The sequence below is a fragment of the Saccopteryx bilineata genome, chromosome 1, assembly GCF_036850765.1.
Source record: "Saccopteryx bilineata isolate mSacBil1 chromosome 1, mSacBil1_pri_phased_curated, whole genome shotgun sequence".
Taxonomy (NCBI): Eukaryota; Metazoa; Chordata; class Mammalia; order Chiroptera; family Emballonuridae; genus Saccopteryx; species Saccopteryx bilineata.
The window spans coordinates 94,942,132-94,957,932 of NC_089490.1; the positions used below are offsets into that span (position 1 = coordinate 94,942,132).

The 15,801-nt window shown below is 48.2% G+C and overlaps 1 protein-coding gene across 1 annotated transcript; it reads left to right on the forward strand.

The window, feature by feature from the left end:
- Nucleotides 1–1,237: 1,237 nt before the first annotated feature.
- NOP2 (NOP2 nucleolar protein) lies at nt 1,238–15,495 on the forward strand. Its single transcript, XM_066261089.1, has 16 exons — nt 1,238–1,350; nt 1,626–1,735; nt 2,559–2,604; nt 2,783–2,871; nt 3,044–3,282; nt 5,516–5,571; nt 5,695–5,864; nt 5,963–6,162; nt 6,295–6,384; nt 9,512–9,599; nt 9,676–9,816; nt 10,413–10,552; nt 11,261–11,350; nt 11,513–11,635; nt 11,748–11,976; nt 14,741–15,495. The coding sequence occupies exons 2-16, from the start codon at nt 1,630–1,632 to the stop codon at nt 15,382–15,384; spliced, it is 2,451 nt and encodes an 816-aa protein (XP_066117186.1). The 5' UTR covers nt 1,238–1,350; nt 1,626–1,629; the 3' UTR covers nt 15,385–15,495.
- Nucleotides 15,496–15,801: the final 306 nt, after the last annotated feature.

Sequence of the window (15,801 nt, forward strand, 5' to 3'; positions counted from 1 at the left end):
TTTCCAGCCTGACCAGGCGGTGGCGCAGTGGAGGGAGCGTCGGACTGGGATGCGGAGGACCCAGCCTTGAGATTCCGAGGTCGCCAGCTTGAGCGTGGGCTCATCTGGTTTGAGCAGAAGCTCACTGGCTTGGACCCAAGGTGGCTGGCTCAAGCAAGGGGTTACTCGGTCTGCTGAAGGCCCGTGGTCAAGGCACATATGAGAAAGAAAACAATGAACAACTAAGGTGTCTCAACGAAAAACTGATTGATGCTTCTCATCTCTCTTTCGTTCCTGTCCGTCTGTTCCTGTCTATCCCTCTCTCTGATTATCTCTCTGTCTCTAAAAAAAAAAAAAAAAAAAAGTAAAGGTTTCCATATGTTGGTAGTAGACAAAAAAGCCTTGTCAGGTCTATGTGCATGTGCTCTGGACCAAAGAGATGGCTCATTTTCCTCCTTTGTAAAGTAAGAGGCTCCAAAACTAATTGGGTTCATAACCTGTACTACCATTTAATGGCTGTATGACTTTGAGGAAGTTAACTTTTATGGGATTTAGATTTCTCATGTATAAAATACAGATAAATGTCTTCCTTATAGAGTGGGGAAGATAAAGCCAGTCAAGTGCTTGGAACAGTTTTTAACAGCTACTAAGCACTACGTGAGTATTTACTTGAAGGCTGAAATAGATTTTGTTTACTTGTGTGGTTAGGATGCAAGATGTCCTCTCCATCTCCAGATGTGAACCTCTACTCACAAAAATTAAAGGATACTTTATTGCTTCATAAACGTCATCATATCGCTTCATAAGCGATAAAATATCCCCTAATTTTTGTGAGTATAGTTAGAAACCTTACCTGATTGGTGGAGTAGGGGTCTATGGGTTAAGGAAGAGGGTTTCCTAATCAAAGGGTTAGGAGTAGGTTAAGGGCAGGGATTCCATGATTTTGAGATTTGAGGGAGGGGGGGAGTGGCAGGAAGGGACTCCCGCTGTTTCGCCTTGGTTTGTGGGGATGGGGGCTTGCAGGTTTTCCCTACTGAAACCTGCAGTGAGGCAAAACTCCAGTCTTGAAGAAAGGGCGGGGAAGCTGAAGACGGTACCACCCCTAGTCTCTTCGGCCTCTGCGAGTATGGAGGGAACGGTACTCTCGGTATTTTCCCCGGCTGCACCGTGGACAGCCCGGCGCGCGTTCCCACGGAACCGGTACGTCCCGGGTTCTGTGGCGACCGGAAGAGGCGGGGCCACAAGACGAGCGCGTTTGTGCGCCTGCGTAAAACGTTTCCTTGGAGGGTGGTGTCGGAACGCAGCCCTGGGACTGCACGTGTAGTGCTGCCCCTTACTGAGGGAGCGTCTTGGGTCTGGACGTGCTTTCAAGTGAGCCGAGGCTTCAGGGAGTTCTGGAGGAAATCCGGGAAGGGAACCCTGATCTGGGCTGGGGTATAAGGAGGATGACGCTGTGTAAATGGCGTGGCGTCCGGGTCTTATCATGGAATGGAGTTTGGTCAGGGCTCGAGGGGCTGTTGGGGGTGCTGAGTCGAGTTTCTCTGGTCGAGGTGATGCCCTTTCACACTCTAATCCCCTAAGTTTGCAATATACCTTTCCCTTTCCAACACGAGCGACTCAACTTGTGCCATTTTTCTGTTCCCTAGTACCATGGGGCGAAAGTTGGACCCTACGAAGAAGGAGAAACGTGGGCCAGGCCGAAAAGCCCGGAAACAGAAGGGTGCTGAGACCGAACTCGCCAGATTCTTGCCTGCAGGTTAGGATGGGGGGCATGCCTTGTGATTCTCCACATTTTACTCCTCTTTTTCATCGGTATTTATGACCTCCTCAGTTTTTTACTCTCTGTTCACTTCCTATCGAAGTGGGATTTTCTCTATGAGTTATTAGGAATAAGTATGAATGAAACACCGTCATCATGTGTTTAGAATTTAGGGAACATGAGACAAGGACACGAATATTCAAGCAGAGGTGTGATTTAACAACACTGAAGGAGTTTAAAGGAAGGGGAGGATCCCACACCGAGAATTTAGATTTTAAGGAACTAGATTTTGAAAAATGGGTGACATTTTAGCACGTGGAAGTTGAGAAGGGGACAGCCCAGTCACTGTGAACTGCATTGTGGAAGGAACAGAGACCAGAATGCACATATCTGGTTCCCACATGGGGAGTTGTCTACTGTATGGAAGACTGGGTGGGAGAGAAGAGTAGACAGGTAGTTTGCATTGCACATTGGATAAAAGATGCTGTTTGTTAAGCTAGACATTATACTGAACCCTTTTCTTAGTGCATTGTGAGAAAAGCATTGTTAAGGAAATGGATGTATCTGTGTTATTAGAATGGTTGTGATGTTTATTGAAATCAGAAGTTTGGAGGAAGGCTCAGTTTGGGTTTGATTGCTGAACAACCAGATGGATATTATCTCCTTTACATTTCTTATCCAGTTCCTGGTAAAGCACTGGGGAATAAATTAGAATCAACTCCCTTTTATTAGTGTAGTAACTCTTTCCCCACTTTTATTTCCTACCCCTTTGCTCTTTTTCTTTCCTCTGTAAACCTCCTGTTCTCCCTCCCCCCAACAGCTGGTGATGAAAATTCCAAAAGGCTGTCTAGTCGTGCTCGAAAGAGGTGAGTATGGATGTTCAGAATTATGTAGATTAAATTAGTGCTGTTCATCTTCAGCGATGTGATCCCAGGTGATCATGTTGACGACAGGGGCTCTTTGGGAACTGTCACATTTCCTTGTGATGGGAAATGGCAGAACCTGGTGGTATATTACATTTCCTCACTCTTTATATCTTTTCAGGGCAGCCAAGAGGAAGTTGGGATCAGCTGAAGCCCCTGAGATGAATCAGTGTCCATGGGCCAAACCATTTCCTGGAAAGCTACCAAAAGGTCAGTGAAAATAGGAGCTGGATGCTACATGAAGAGTCCTGTGGGTCCTGGTTAGGGAAGGGTTTGCTGATCATTTCTGGAGTGAGGAATAGCCAAAGGACATTTTTGGGGTTAGAAAGTACAGGCTCCATCACTGTGTGGCTACCCTCAGTCCAGAATTCTTCAAACTTAGGGATCTCTGCAGAAGCTCTCCAGACACCTGGTAAGAAGGGAAGCCAGTCCTTATTTAACACTGCTCGAGGCAAGAAGCGCCCAGTACCAGCTCTTAGCAGTGAGAAGGAAGAGGAGGAGGAAGACTCCGAAGAGGATAGTGTGGCAAACCAGGGGGACCTGTGGGGCTCTGAAGAAAGTGATGCTGATATGATAGATGACTATGGAGCAGACTCCAATTCAGAAGATGAAGATGAAGAGGTGAGTTTATCTCTGGGTGTTCAGGAAGGGATCTTTGCCTTTTAGAGTCTTTGCAAATCCTTGAGACAGTGATAACCCTGAGTAGAGAAAAGGGATTTTAGTGTTCCATCACTGTTTTTCCTATTACTTTACGTCCTGTAGGGCACATGGAAGTTTGAAAGAGCTATAGGATAGAGCATTCTAAAACATGAGATGTTCAGTGCTGATGAGGATGTGGTAAAGATGCCCCACCAATGGGAATAGAAATGCACACATGTTGTTTATAACGTATTTGGTATCTGAGAACCTTAAAAACTTTTTCTTTGAAGGTCCTGGCCGGTTGGCTCAGCGGTAGAGCGTCGGCCTGGCGTGTGGGGCACCCGGGTTCAATTCCCGCCCAGGGCACACAGGAGAAGCGCCCATTTGCTTCTCCACCCCTCCCCCTCTCCTTCCTCTCTGTCTCTCTCTTCCCCTCCCGCAGCCAAGGCTCCATTGGAGCAAAGATGGCCCGGGCGCTGGGGATGGCTCTGTGTCCTCTGCCTCAGGCGCTAGAGTGGCTCTGGTCGCAACATAGCGATGCCCGGGATGGGCAGAGTATCGCCCCCTGGTGGGCGTGCCGGGTGGATCCCGGTCGGGCGCATGCGGGAGTCTGTCTGACTGTCTCTCCCAGTTTCCAGCTTCAGAAAAATACAAAAAATAAATAAATAAATAAATAAAAACTTTTCCTTTGACCTGTGGTGGTGCAGTGGATAAAGCGTCGACCTGGAAATGCTGAGGTCGCTGGTTCGAAACCCTGGGCTTGCCTGGTCAAGGCACATATGGAAATTGATGCTTCCAGCGCCTCCCCCCTTCTCTCTCTCTGTCTCTCCTCTCTCTGTCTCTGTCTCTCCTCTCTCTCTTTCTCTTTCTCTCTCTCTCCCTCTCCTCTCTAAAATGAATAAATAAATAAAATTAAAAAAAAAAACTTTTTCTTTACCTAGTAGTTCCATTTAAGATGACCCAAAATGTGGGCAAATTTATTTATTGAGGTGTAAGAAGTTACTTAAGTATTCCACAATCAGCATATAGGTGCATTGTTAGGAAAATAAAATTTTTTTGTGTGACAGACAGAGAGAGGGACAGACAGACGGAAGGGAGAGAGATGAGAAGCATCACTTCTTTGTTGCAGCACTTTAGTTGTTCACTGACTGCTTTCTTATATGTGCCTTGACGGAGTGGGGTGGGGGCTACAGCAGAGCGAGTAACTCCTTGCTCAAGCCAGCAACCATGAGGTCATGTCTATGAATCCATGCTCAAGCCAGCAACCCCACGCTCAAGCCAGATGAGCCTGTGCTCAAGCTGGCGACCTTAGGGTTTTGAACCTGAGTCCTCCATGGCCCAGGTCAATGCTCTATCCACTGCCCCACTGCCTGGTCAGGGGAAGGCTTGCTTTCCCCCTCTGAGCCTTTCCCTTCTTCCTTTACTTTCTCTCCAGGCTCATTACCCTTGCCTTTCTCTCTCCTAAGCTCCAAGGGCCTGTCTTCTGACTCTGTAACTTGTTTACTGAGCCTGTCAGTCCAGCAAGCTCACTTTTATTACCTCTGTAACTTTCTAAATAAAGTTTATTTTATAACTTGATAAAAAAGGAAATTTTAAGTAATAGAGAGTTGTATAGATTAAGAAGAAAGTTCCCATTTGTACCCCTTTCCCATAACCCCCTCTTCTCTCTATAGATCTTCTATTATGATATTTGCAGGCACCATGTGGACTCTAATGCCAAAAACTCTGGAAAATTCTAAAGTACCTAACAGGCATAAGTAAATTATTATTTACTGATACGCTAAATTAACATTTGGCTATTATGTCTTAATATGTTTGTGATCTGAGAGTGAGAAAAAGTAAGAAGTTTGAAAATGCGTTGTAATTTTCACTATGAAAAATAGAGTAAGTCTGGAAGAAAATATGGCAGGAAGGATGCACAAGGGCAGTTTTTATCCTGTATACATAGGTGTGTTTATTCATGTTTTAAACTTCTTAACAGAAAGGGGAATATAACAGGAGATAGAACAGCATAGTGAACCCTTTGACTCCATTGCTTACTTTAAACAGTAGTCAATATAGTGCCAATCTTACAGTTCTTTAGGGTTTGTGTTACCTTCTGAGAACAAGTGTTAACATTTATATTTGGGAAAAAATAAAATACAATGGTAGAAAGTGCTAATGTGTTGGTGGGAGGACTAGCTTTGCATCCCCAGCCCCTTGTCTGTTTTTTCAGTTGCTGCCCATTGAGAGAGCTGCCCGGAAGCAGAAGGCCCAGGAAGCTGTTGCTGGGTGAGTTTGGGAAACTAGGATGGAGAATAGTGGCTGGGATACAGGAAATGGAGGAGGAAAGGAAGGGGGGAGGAGGTATCTGTTTTGATCTGTGAATCACCCTGTTTCTGGACCTGTTCCTAGGGGCGAGTGGAGTGAGACCAGTGAGGAGGAGGAGGAGGAGGAGAAAGAAGAGGAGAAAGTGTCCCCTGAGTCAGGCCCCCAAAAGGAAGATGAGACAGATGGGGGCCTGCAGATCAATGTGGATGAAGACGAGCCTTTTGTGTTGCCCCCTGCTGGGGAGATGGAGCAGGATATCCTTCCAGTGCAAGATAAGGGATGGGGGAAGGTGCTTGCTAGAGGGGATTTCCAGGCTCTGGGACTTTATGGAACAGTTCCTTAATAGGTCCACATGGCCAGGCTCCAGACTTGCAGCGAGTTCACAAGCGCATCCAAGATATAATGGCAGTGCTGCGTAACTTTGGGACTCAGCGGGAGGAAGGTCGGTCTCGAGCTGAATATCTGCACCGGCTTCAGCGGGATCTAACCACTTACTACTCCTATGGAGACTTTCTACTTGGCAAGCTCATGGACCTCTTCCCACTGTCTGAGGTACTGAATTGCCTGAATTTCCCTTCTGCTTTCCTTTTATCACCTTTTCACTCTATGAGGAAGGCAGTCAGTTCTCTTCTGGCTGAGCTCCTCGACGAGCCTGACTTGCTCTAGGACATTTTACTTTTTCAGCTCGTGGAGTTCTTAGAAGCTAATGAGGTGCCTCGGCCCATCACCCTCAGGACCAATACCTTGAAGACCCGGCGCCGAGACCTTGCTCAGGTGAGGGTTTTTTTATTTATTTTTATTTTTTAGAGAGACATTGAGTTGTTGTTCCATTGATTCATGCCATCATTGACTGTTTCTTGTAAGTGCCCTGACAGGGAATTGAACCAGCAGCCTTTGGCATATGGGATGATGCTCTAATCATCTGAGCTATCCAGCCAGGGCAAAGGGGTGGGTTTTGAGGTTGCTTATCTCTGGGAAGTGTTGACTTCTGCTAACCATAAAGACTCCCCTGTCCCACCCTGACTGGTTGGGGTATTAACATTTATTGGTATAAGCATGATCCCAGGAGGCAAACTAACACAGGCTGGGTCTGTCTGGCTCAGAGCCTAGGACCTCTGTGAAGTGGGAAATCAAAGCTCTGTAGTCTCTGTTCTCTGGGACAGTTGAGACATCTGAGTCAGGATAAATGTGCCACCTCAGAAATGGGAAGGAGTTATCTGCCTTTTAGGTATTGAGAAGCTGGTGAAACTGATTCCTTCTTTTTTTTTTTTTTTTTTTTTCATTTTTCTGAAGCTGGAAACGGGGAGAGATAGTCAGACAGACTCCCGCATGCGCCCGACCGGGATCCACCCGGCACGCCCACCAGGGGCGACGCTCTGCCCACCAGGGGGCGATGCTCTGCCCATCCGGGGTGTCGCCATATTGCGACCAGAGCCACTCTAGCGCCTGAGGCAGAGGCCACAGAGCCATCCCCAGCGCCCGGGCCATCTCTGCTCCAATGGAGCCTTGGCTGCGGGAGGGGAAGAGAGAGACAGAGAGGAAAGCGCGGCGGAGGGGTGGAGAAGCAAATGGGCACTTCTCCTGTGTGCCCTGGCCGGGAATCGAACCCGGGTCCTCTGCACGCTAGGCCGACGCTCTACCGCTGAGCCAACCGGCCAGGGCCTGATTCCTTCTTGACCCCAGAAAAAGACACAGCACATATGCACAGAAATAATTTTTAAAATTGATTTTAGAGAGAGAGAGAGGAAGGGAGAAAGAAATATTGGTTTGTTCCATTTACTCATGCATTCATGGGTTGATTCTTGTATGTGTCCTGATGAAGGATTGAACCCGCAACCTTGGCCTATTGGGATGACCCTCTAACCAACTGAACCGCCCCCCAGGGCCACAAACAATGTTTTTTTTTTGTTTGTTTTTTTCTTTAAGCTGGAAACGGGGAGAGACAGACAGACTCCCGCATGCGCCCGACCGGGATCCACTCGGCACGCCCACCAGGGGCGAGGCTCTGCCCACCAGGGGGCGATGCTCTGCCCCTCCGGGGCGTCGCTCTGCCGCAACCAGAGCCACTCTAGTGCCTGGGGCAGAGGCCAAGGAGCCATCCCCAGCGCCCGGGCCATCTTTGCTCCAATGGAGCCTTGGCTGCGGGAGTGCAAGAGAGAGACAGAGAGGAAGGGGGGGGGGGCGTGGAGAAGCAAATGGGCACCTCTCCTATGTGCCCTGGCCGGGAATCGAACCCGGGTCCCCTGCATGCCAGGCCGACGCTCTACTGCTGAGCCAACCGGCCAGGGCCCACAAACAATGTTTTAAGCTTGTTGTTTCCAAGGGTTCAGGGACCCTAGGTTAAAGACCCCCATTTATCTTTTCTTTATTATTATTGAGAAGTTGGGAGGCAGAGACAGACTCCTGCATGCGCCCCAACTGGGATCCACTGGGCAAGCCCCCTATGGAGTGATGCTCTGCCCATCTGGGTCTGCTTGCTTCCCTGCTCAGCAACCAAGCCATTTTAGCACCTGAGGTGAGGCCGTGGAGCCATCTTTGGAACCCAGGATCAACTTGCTCAAACTGTTTGAGCCATGGCTGCAGGGAAGCAGGGGGGTGGGGGAAATGGGGGGAAGTGGAGAAGCAGATGGTCACTTCTCCTGTGTGCCCTGACCAGGAATCGAATCCAGGACTTCCACACGCTGGGCCGATGCTCTACCGCTGAGCCAACCGGCCAAGGCAAGACCTTCATTTCTCAAGTTCAGTTCACCTGTGTGTTTTTTATCTCCTGGTACAAAAATAATCTAATAATTATCTTTTTTAATTTTTTAAAATTCTTATTTATTGATTTGAGAGAGGAAGGGAGGGAGGGAGGGAGAGAGAGAGAAAGAGACAGGATCTGTTCCTATATGTGCCCTGACCAGGAATCAACTGGCAGCCTCTGTGCTTGGGGATGATACTCTAACCTAGCGGTAGTCAACCTGGTCCCTACCGCCCACTAGTGGGCGTTCCAGCTTTCATGGTGGGTGGTAGCGGAGCAACCAAAGTATAAATAAAGAGATAGATTTAACTATAGTAAGTTGTTTTATAAAGATTTATTCTGCCAAACTTAGCGAAAATCTGACATAAAGTACTTGGTAAGTAATTATTATATGCTTTAACTTGCTGTAACTCTGCTTTATAAATTTTTTAAAGTAAAGTTACTTCCCTACTTTATAAATCACCATTACTGTGGAACCGGTGGGCGGTTAGAAAATTTTACTACTAACAGAGATACAAAAGTGGGCGGTAGGTATTAAAAGGTTGACTACCCCTGCTCTAACCAATTGAGCTATCTGGCCAGGGCCGAAGATAACCTGATAATTATCTTTAGTATGCTCTAACCAATAAGATTAAATTTTAGTATGATAAGGGGGCTGAGCCTCTTAGAAAATCAGTCTATTTCCAGGAAATAATAGGAGTTGGCAGTCTGCTTCACTGAGATGGAGTTCAGACCTTGAGTTAGAGCTGAAGGCTAAGGAAAAGGACACCAGGGGGTGGGATGGGAGGGGATGGGTGCCAGGGGATGATGGGAGAGGAGAAACTGCATTCTTTGAGTCTATGGTGATTGTGTTCTAAGAACTTCAGGAGTTGTGCCACACACTTCTTGATAGGACCGAGCTTTCACATTTCTGTTTTCTGGGTATAGTCGTCTACAAAGTTTTAAAAATTTGCATTCATGGCCCTGGCCAGTTAATTCAGTCAGGGCATTGTCCTGAAACGCCAAGGTCATGGGTTTGATCCCCAGTCAGGGCACATATGGGGAAGCAACCCATGAGTGCACAACTAAGTGGAACAACAGATGAATATTTCTTTCTCTTCCTCTCTCTGTCTCTCTAAAATTAATCAGTAAAAATAAAATCTCTATTCTTCTTATCTTCAGGCACTAATCAATCGTGGAGTTAACCTGGATCCCCTGGGCAAGTGGTCCAAGACTGGACTAGTGGTGTATGATTCCTCAGTGCCCATTGGTGAGTGTTTCCTGCCCAGTAGCCCTTCTGTTCCTGCTCTTGTCCTGGCATGTCACAGACGGGTCCTCCTCCACAGGTGCTACTCCTGAGTATCTGGCTGGGCACTATATGCTACAGGGAGCCTCCAGCATGTTACCTGTCATGGCCTTGGCACCCCAGGAACATGAGCGGATCCTGGACATGTGTTGTGCCCCTGGAGGGAAGACCAGTTACATAGGTATGAGAAGGGCCAGCAGGGGTAGGATATATCCGGGTCTCTGCTTTTGAAAGTAGATGATGTCCTTGTCTTGCTGGTGGTCAGGAAACTGCACAGAAGGTTAGCAGAGTGGTAATGAGACAGGCTCTGGAGTCAGCCTGTGTTTCAGTCCTGTGGGTGCCACATAAGATCTTGGGCAAGCCCCTGATTTTTTTTTTGTCACCTATAAAATGGGATGGTAATTGTGCTTGGGTTGGGCGTTATAATATGCTTGGGTTGTGAGGGTTGAGGTATGCATATATAGATTCTTGGCATAGTAATTAATCATAACTACTTTTTATTAAGCTATTATCACTTAAGAGAAGTAACTTTATAGGACCAGAGAAATGTTCAGAAACAATGGAAAACCCATGTCGCTGAGCTTTCTTATCACCAGGGGTCAGTGTAGAGCAGGGAGATACGGGCAGTGAGTAGTGGGGAGCAGGGCTTATTTTATTGGGAGTGAAGTTTGCCTTGAACTGCTGAGATTTCACCTGTGGATTCCTGGGCTGGAGGGTGGCTAGCACCTGTAGGGCAGAGGAGCTGGCTGCTGAGCATTGCACCCTTCCTTCCCTCAGCCCAGCTGATGAAGAACACAGGTGTGATTCTTGCCAATGATGCCAGTGCTGAGCGGCTCAAAAGTGTCGTGGGTAACCTGCACCGGCTGGGAGTCACCAACACCATTATCAGCCACTATGATGGACGTCAGTTCCCCAAGGTGGGACTCCTCCCTGGGCCTCTCTCCTGAGGCATCTTCCAGTTCACTTGCCTCCTTCCTGGCATCACAGTGTTCAGATTTGTCCCTAGGGAATAAATGATACAGTATGGGTGACTAAAATATGTGATTGGCCTAACCAGGCGGTGGCACAGTGGATAGAGCGTCGGACTGGGACGCGGAGGACCCAGGTTCAAAATCCCGAGGTCGCCAGCTTGAGCGCGGGCTCATCTGGTTTGAGCAAAAAGCTCACCAGCTTGGACCCAAGGTCGCTGGCTTGAGCAAGGGGTTACTGGGTCTGCTGAAGGCCCCTGGTCAAGGCACATATGAGAAAGCAATCAATGAACAACTAAGGTGTCGCAGTGAAAAACTGATGATTGATGCTTCTCATCTCTCTCTGTTCTTGTCTGTCTGTCCCTATCTATCCCTCTCTCTCACTCTCTCTGTCCCTGTAAAAAAAAGAAAAAAAAAACCCTGAGGTTGCTGGCTTGAGCAAGGGGTCACTCACTCTGCTGTAGCCCCACCACCACCACCAAGGCACACATGAGAAAGCAATCAGTAAACAACTAAGGTGCCACAAAAAGAATTGATGCTTCTCATCTGTCTCCCTTCCTGTCTGTCTGTTCCTATCTGTCCCTCACTCTGTTTCTCTCTGTCACACACACAAGAAAAATAAAATAAAAAAAGGTGATTAACCTACCTTTTCCTCAGGTGGTTGGGGGCTTTGACCGAGTTCTGCTGGACGCTCCCTGCAGTGGCACTGGGATCATTTCCAAGGACCCGGCTGTGAAGACCAACAAGGTGAGGCACTGGGATTGAGGCTGTGGGTAGCTGAGAGGTCTTAGGTGGGCCTTGCAGAGCTGGAAGGGAGGTAGAGGGGCACTCTAGGCAACCAGCAGCTTGCCTCTCTTCCTGAGGTGCGTTTTGAAATTCTGACACCCTTGGGTCTCCTTCCTGGGACAGGATGAGAAGGACGTCCTACGCTGTGCTCACCTCCAGAAGGAGTTGCTCCTGAGTGCTATTGACTCTGTGAATGCCACCTCCAAGACAGGCGGCTACCTAGTCTACTGCACCTGCTCCATCATGGTGAGCTTCCGCCGTGGCAGTGAGGAGGGCAGGGCTGAGAGACTGCCCTTGAGAGCTCCCTGAGGCTTCAGCTCTGCTTTTCGTTCCTTCTTTTTCTGCCCCACACACCCAGGTGGAAGAGAACGAGTGGGTGGTAGACTATGCCTTGAAGAAGAGGAATGTGCGGCTGGTGCCCACAGGTCTGGACTTTGGCCAGGAGGGTTTTACTCGCTTTCGAGAGAGGCGCTTCCACCCCACTCTGCGTTCCACCCGCCGCTTCTACCCTCACACCCACAATATGGATGGTTTCTTTATTGCCAAGTTCAAGAAATTCTCCAATTCTATTCCCCAGGCCCAAACAGGTAAGTAATCTGCTCTGAACCCATCATCACTACCTCTGCTTTTTCTGCCTTTCAAAGGGGTTTATTTATAGTGTGACTGTGGGGAAGAGAAGGATTTCTGCTGCCCTTACTGCAGCCTATGCCTGCTTGGATGAGACCCAGCTAGACTGGTACCTGAGCCTGGACCCCATTTGAGTATGTTAGAGCATTCCTCTGGATGGGGGCCTTTTTCTTTATTTTACCAAATGGTTGTGCTTATTCTGCACTAAATGTGTTCCCAATGTGAGTTGTGGTTTCTCTTCCTTCTTGGCCCAAGGTTGCCTTAATGGCAATGGGCCTCTGCTGGCCCAGCATTGTCAGCACCGGGTTGGCATAAGGCTCTTCAGAATTATCAGCAGTTCTTTGAGCCTGTTACTAATTGCAGATTGTTTTCTCAGCCATCTTGAGGAGTCTGTCCTGGATCTCAAGGGGAAGGGTGGAGTTTTCTGAAACAGGCTTAGAGCTCTACTCAAGCTTTGCCGGGTTTAGCTGCTAGAGGGAGAGGTTGCACTCAAGCTGGTTACCTTGGGGTTTCAAACATGGAACCTCAGTGACCCAGGTTGACGCTCTATTCACTGTACCACCACCAGTCAGGCGAGTTGTTTCTTTTTCTTTATAAGTAATTCCCCTTACGAAAGCTACATCTGAATGTTAAAAAACAAACAAAAAGGCCCTGGCTGGTTGGCTCAGTGGTAGAGCATCAGCCTAGTGTGCAGGAGTCCCGGGTTCGATTCCCGGCCAGGGCACACAAGAGAAGCGCCCATCTGCTTCTCCACCCCTCCCCCTCTCCTTCCTCTCTGTCTCTCTCTTCCCCTCCCGCAGCCAGGGCTCCATTGGAGCAAAGGTGGCCCCGGGCGCTGGGGGTGGCTTTATGGCCTCTGCCTCAGGCGCTAGAATGGCTCTGGTTGCAACAGAGCAACGCCCCAGATGGGCAGGGCATCACCCCCTGGTGGGCATGCCAGGTGAATCCTGGTTGGGCGCATGTGGGAGTCTGTCTGACTGCCTCCTCGTTTCTAACTTCAGAAAAATACAAAAAACAAAGAAACAAACAAACAAAAAAAAACTTGCCTGACCAGGCAGTGGTGCAGTGGCTAGACAGTAAGATTGGGACATGGAAGACCCAGGCACGGAAACCCAAGGTCGCCAGCTTGAGTGTGGGGTCGCTGGCTTGAGTATGGGATCATGGACATGACCCCATGGTTGCTGGATTGAAGCCCAAGGTTGCTGGCTTGAGCCCAAGGTTGCTGGCTTGAAGCCTAAGGTCACTGGCTTGAGCAAGGGGTCACTTGCTCTGCTGGAGGGACCGACCCTTCCCCCCTTCAGGGCACATATGGGAAAGCAGTCAATGAACTACTAAGGAGCCGCAATGAGGAATTGATGCTTCTTATCTCTCCCCTTTCCTGCCTGTCTGTCCCTGTCTGCCCCTCTCTCTCTGTCTCACTTAAAAAAAACAAAAAACAACAACAAGCAATAGTTAAAATTTGTTGTAACTTTAAAAGTACGCATTTAACATGTCAGCACTATATCTTACTGGCTTGTTTCTAGTTGTGTTTGCCTTCTTATTTTCCTGCATCTTATCAAAATCCACAGGAAATAAAAGCCTTGGATTAAAAAAAAAGTCAAAAGACAGTACCTTAGGTTTATTCGGGATTTACCATATTTCCCCATGTATAAGACACCATTTTTCAAAAAATTTGGGGTCTAAAAACTGGGTGCATCTTATACCGTGGTTGTAGATTTTTTTTACTTGCATTTCCCACTTTTTTGCGCAGATGAGGGGTTGTATGAATTTTATGATAAATAAAACTTAAGTTCAATAACTTCATGTAATACTTTTTTTTTTCCTCCAAATTTCGGGTCCCAAAATTAAGGTGCATCTTATACATGTCCTCCTTAGAGTGTCTTGCTACCTGCTGTCCTCAAGGGGGTGCAGCTTCCTCTAAAAATCTTTTGGCTCAAGGATGAGTAGTGATCCCTTCTCTCTCTCTCTTTTTAATTGATTTTTTTAAATTATTTTTATTTATTCATTTTAGAGGAGAGAGAGAGAGAGAGAGAGAGAGAGAAAGAGAGAGAGAGAGAAGGGGGGAGGAGCAGGAAGCTTCAACTTCCATTTGTGCCTTCACCGGGCAAGCCCAGGGTTTTGAACCGACAACCTCAGCGTTCCAGGTCAACGCTTTATCCACTGTGCCACCACAGGTCAGGCTGATTATTTTTTTTAAGAAAGACATTTCTACATGACCTGTGGTGGCACAGTGGATAAAGCGTCAACCTGGAAATACTGAGGTCGCCGGTTCGAAACCTTGGGCTTGCCCGGTCAAGGCACATATGGGAGTTGATGCTTCCAGCTCCCCCCCCCTTCTCTCTCTCTCTCCTCTTTCTCCCTCTCTGTCTGTCTGTCTCTCTCTCCTCTCTAAAAATGAATTAAAAAAAAAAAAAAAAAGACATTTATTCATGCCATCATTGGTTGATTCTTGTATGTGCCCTGGCCAGTGATCAAACCTACTACCTCGGCATGTCAGCTGAACTATCCAGTCAGGGCCATGAGTCTTCTTTAATGCAGAATTCAAACACTTGAGTGAGGGCCAGGTGATCTGCTCTAAAGCACTGCTCCTGTGTGTGGAACACTTGGCTGAGAGAGTACCCAGGCAGATTTCTTATTTTAATGCCTTTGCTTGTCTCCACCACTAATGATCAGGACCCTGTGATGGGGCCCTTTTCTCAAACAATCTGTTTATTTTAACCACAGAAAATTCTGCATCATCCACCCCTACAAACCCAGACTTGCCTGACCTGAAAGGTCAGGTGATTTCCAAGCCCAAGGGCAGCAGCCAGCCTGCCAAGAAGGCCAGAGCAGCTGCGGGAGCAGAGCGGCACTTGCGGAAACGGCAACATCCCAAGAAGGCCTCCTTCCAGACGCAGAATGGCATCCCTAAGGGGGCGCACTCTGAACTGTCCACCATACCTTCTATTGCAAAGGCCCAAGTTTCCTCCAAGCTCCAGGATAGCAGTCAGCCAGCTGAAAAGGTCAAAGTGATCAGGAAACCAAAGGTGACTGGGAAACTAAAGCAACAGTCACCTAAAAGGCAGTCTTCCAAGAAAGCTGCCTTCTGGAAGCAGAATGTTCCTCCCAAGAGCATGGACACAGAGATACCTGCTGGGCTCTCCCTCTCTAAGACTCAGGCCACTCAGAGCCCTGAGAACTATGGAAAGCCGGAGTTTGCACAGCCTGCCAAGAAAGCTACCTTCCAGAAACAGAATGGTACCCCCAAGGGACCTAAGACCCCTACTAAGTCCCCCCTGGGTTCCAGGGGGGGGGCTCCACCAGCAAAGAGGAGAAGATCTCAGTCCAGAGGCAGCAGCCAGTCACTGCTGTCTTGGATGGATGGTTGAAATAAGACTGGGGTGGCTCCTTGCTGTTGTCACTGGGTTGGAACTCTTACCTCTGTGAGGACGGCTTTCCCACTGTGCATATGAAATTTAATATACATTTTGCAGTCTCTGGTTACTGTGTGTTTTTTTGAGGGGACTGGGTACTGGTTTTGCTCCTTTAAGGGTAGAGGTGGGAAGTAGGACAGGGATCCTGTTAAGATAGGAAACTGGTATACTGAGAAGTCAGGTCAGTTTTAGGTTCCAGGGACCCAGGAAAGGAGAGTGAAGTTGGAGATAGGGTGTTTGGGAAGAGGAGATAGGGGTGTAGGGAAGATGGGCTTCCTGCAACCAGAACCCATGGTGTACTGGAGGACCTGGATTTTGGGCCACCCTGGCTGGAACCTGGGCACAGGCTGGGGTCTAGTCTACTCGGAGAAG